Here is a 1,249-nt window from a genome sequence, read left to right as displayed (position 1 = left end):
TCCTTGAACCCAAGCTTCTGCTTCTGTCTCCTTGAACCCCAGTGGGCCTCAGCAGATGGCCGCTCACACTGAGCCTGGTTCTGCTGGACGTTTCTTCCTGTTAAATGCGGTTTTCCTCTCCACTCTCACTAAAGGCATGCTTGGTGTAAGGAATTGCTTTCGAGTCAATGAGTCGGTGCAATCAGCTGGATTTCCTTAGATATAAAACTTTGAACCAATCTGACTGGATGATGTGGTTGATTGTCTCTGTAAAGAGCCTTGGGATAACATGTGCTGTGAATTAGTGCTATATAAATAAAATTAATTGAGCTAAAAGTCTCTCCACCATAATAAGCCATAATATCCATAATAATTATTTCCTCCCTTTCTTAAAGTTCTTTTTTCTCATCAAACCGTTCTATCAGATCCAGGTCTCGCTGCTTTTGCTGGGATGGAATAAACAACACTGAACCCATTTCCACTTGTGCTCCTGCATAGCTTCACAATGGACGCCTGAGCTCTGTTTCAGAGGTAGAATGTGTTTAGAGCAGGAGCTGCATCTAGTGCAGCCCTCAGTCAGGGTGATTGGCAAAGTAACCATAACACCCCTATGTGTTTTAAAATTAAAAGTTTTATATATTCTATATTGATTATTAAAATATAACAAGATATTTAAAACATATCTAAAATATCCAAAACAGGATATCTAAAACAAAAAATATCCCATAGAGGTAGTAGATCAATAACAGTTAAGTTATATTAGAAAGAAACCTTAAATTGGTATCGGATAAGCATAAACTGTTGTCCCAGTAACCTCAGAATGAGTTTACTATACTGTACACATATTTATCTTTTCTTTTAAAAGGTATGGTTTAGCAATCGCAGAGCCAGGTGGCGCAAGCAAGCAGGAGCCAGTCAACTAGCTGCGTTCAACAACCTCATGCCCAATGGATTTCCCTCTGCAGGGGTGTCGACATTTTCAGCATACCAGCTTTCAGACTCAAGCTACCCCAGTCTTTCCTATGGTAAAGCAGGTATTATACACCAATCATAATCACTACAAAGCAAAGTGTCTCTGTGTTGTAACTGTTTCACTCTGGTTTCCAGAAGTCATTACTATAAATTATTTATCTGTTTGTGAAGTTAAGTATTGGTACCTTGGTTTAAATCTCAGCTGTGTTGGGAAGGACGGCCAGCATAAAAACTTTGTACAACTAGTTGCAATTCTCGCTGTGCAATTCCTTAAAGGAGAAGTTCGGTTTTTTACACT

The 1,249-nt window shown here is 39.2% G+C and overlaps 1 protein-coding gene across 5 annotated transcripts in view; it reads left to right on the top strand.

Moving 5' to 3' along the window:
* LOC107090998 (paired box protein Pax-7-like) overlaps positions 1–1,249 on the top strand; it is a 37,133-nt gene that overhangs the window by 18,378 nt on the left and 17,506 nt on the right. For 3 of the 5 annotated variants that reach the window (XM_015384690.1, XM_015384694.1, XM_015384689.1), the window contains exon 6: positions 845–1,013. In XM_015384690.1, coding sequence (XP_015240176.1) covers positions 845–1,013 — 169 coding nt within the window. The remainder of the gene's footprint in view (positions 1–844; positions 1,014–1,249) is intronic. The other 2 variants (XM_015384693.1, XM_015384691.1) reach the window with 1 other exon arrangement.

This window comes from Cyprinodon variegatus, unplaced genomic scaffold (assembly GCF_000732505.1).
Source record: "Cyprinodon variegatus isolate N-32 unplaced genomic scaffold, C_variegatus-1.0 Scaffold320, whole genome shotgun sequence".
Lineage (NCBI taxonomy): Eukaryota > Metazoa > Chordata > Actinopteri > Cyprinodontiformes > Cyprinodontidae > Cyprinodon > Cyprinodon variegatus.
Note: the sequence above shows the minus strand (reverse complement) of the source record. Positions and strands in the feature narration are given on the sequence as shown.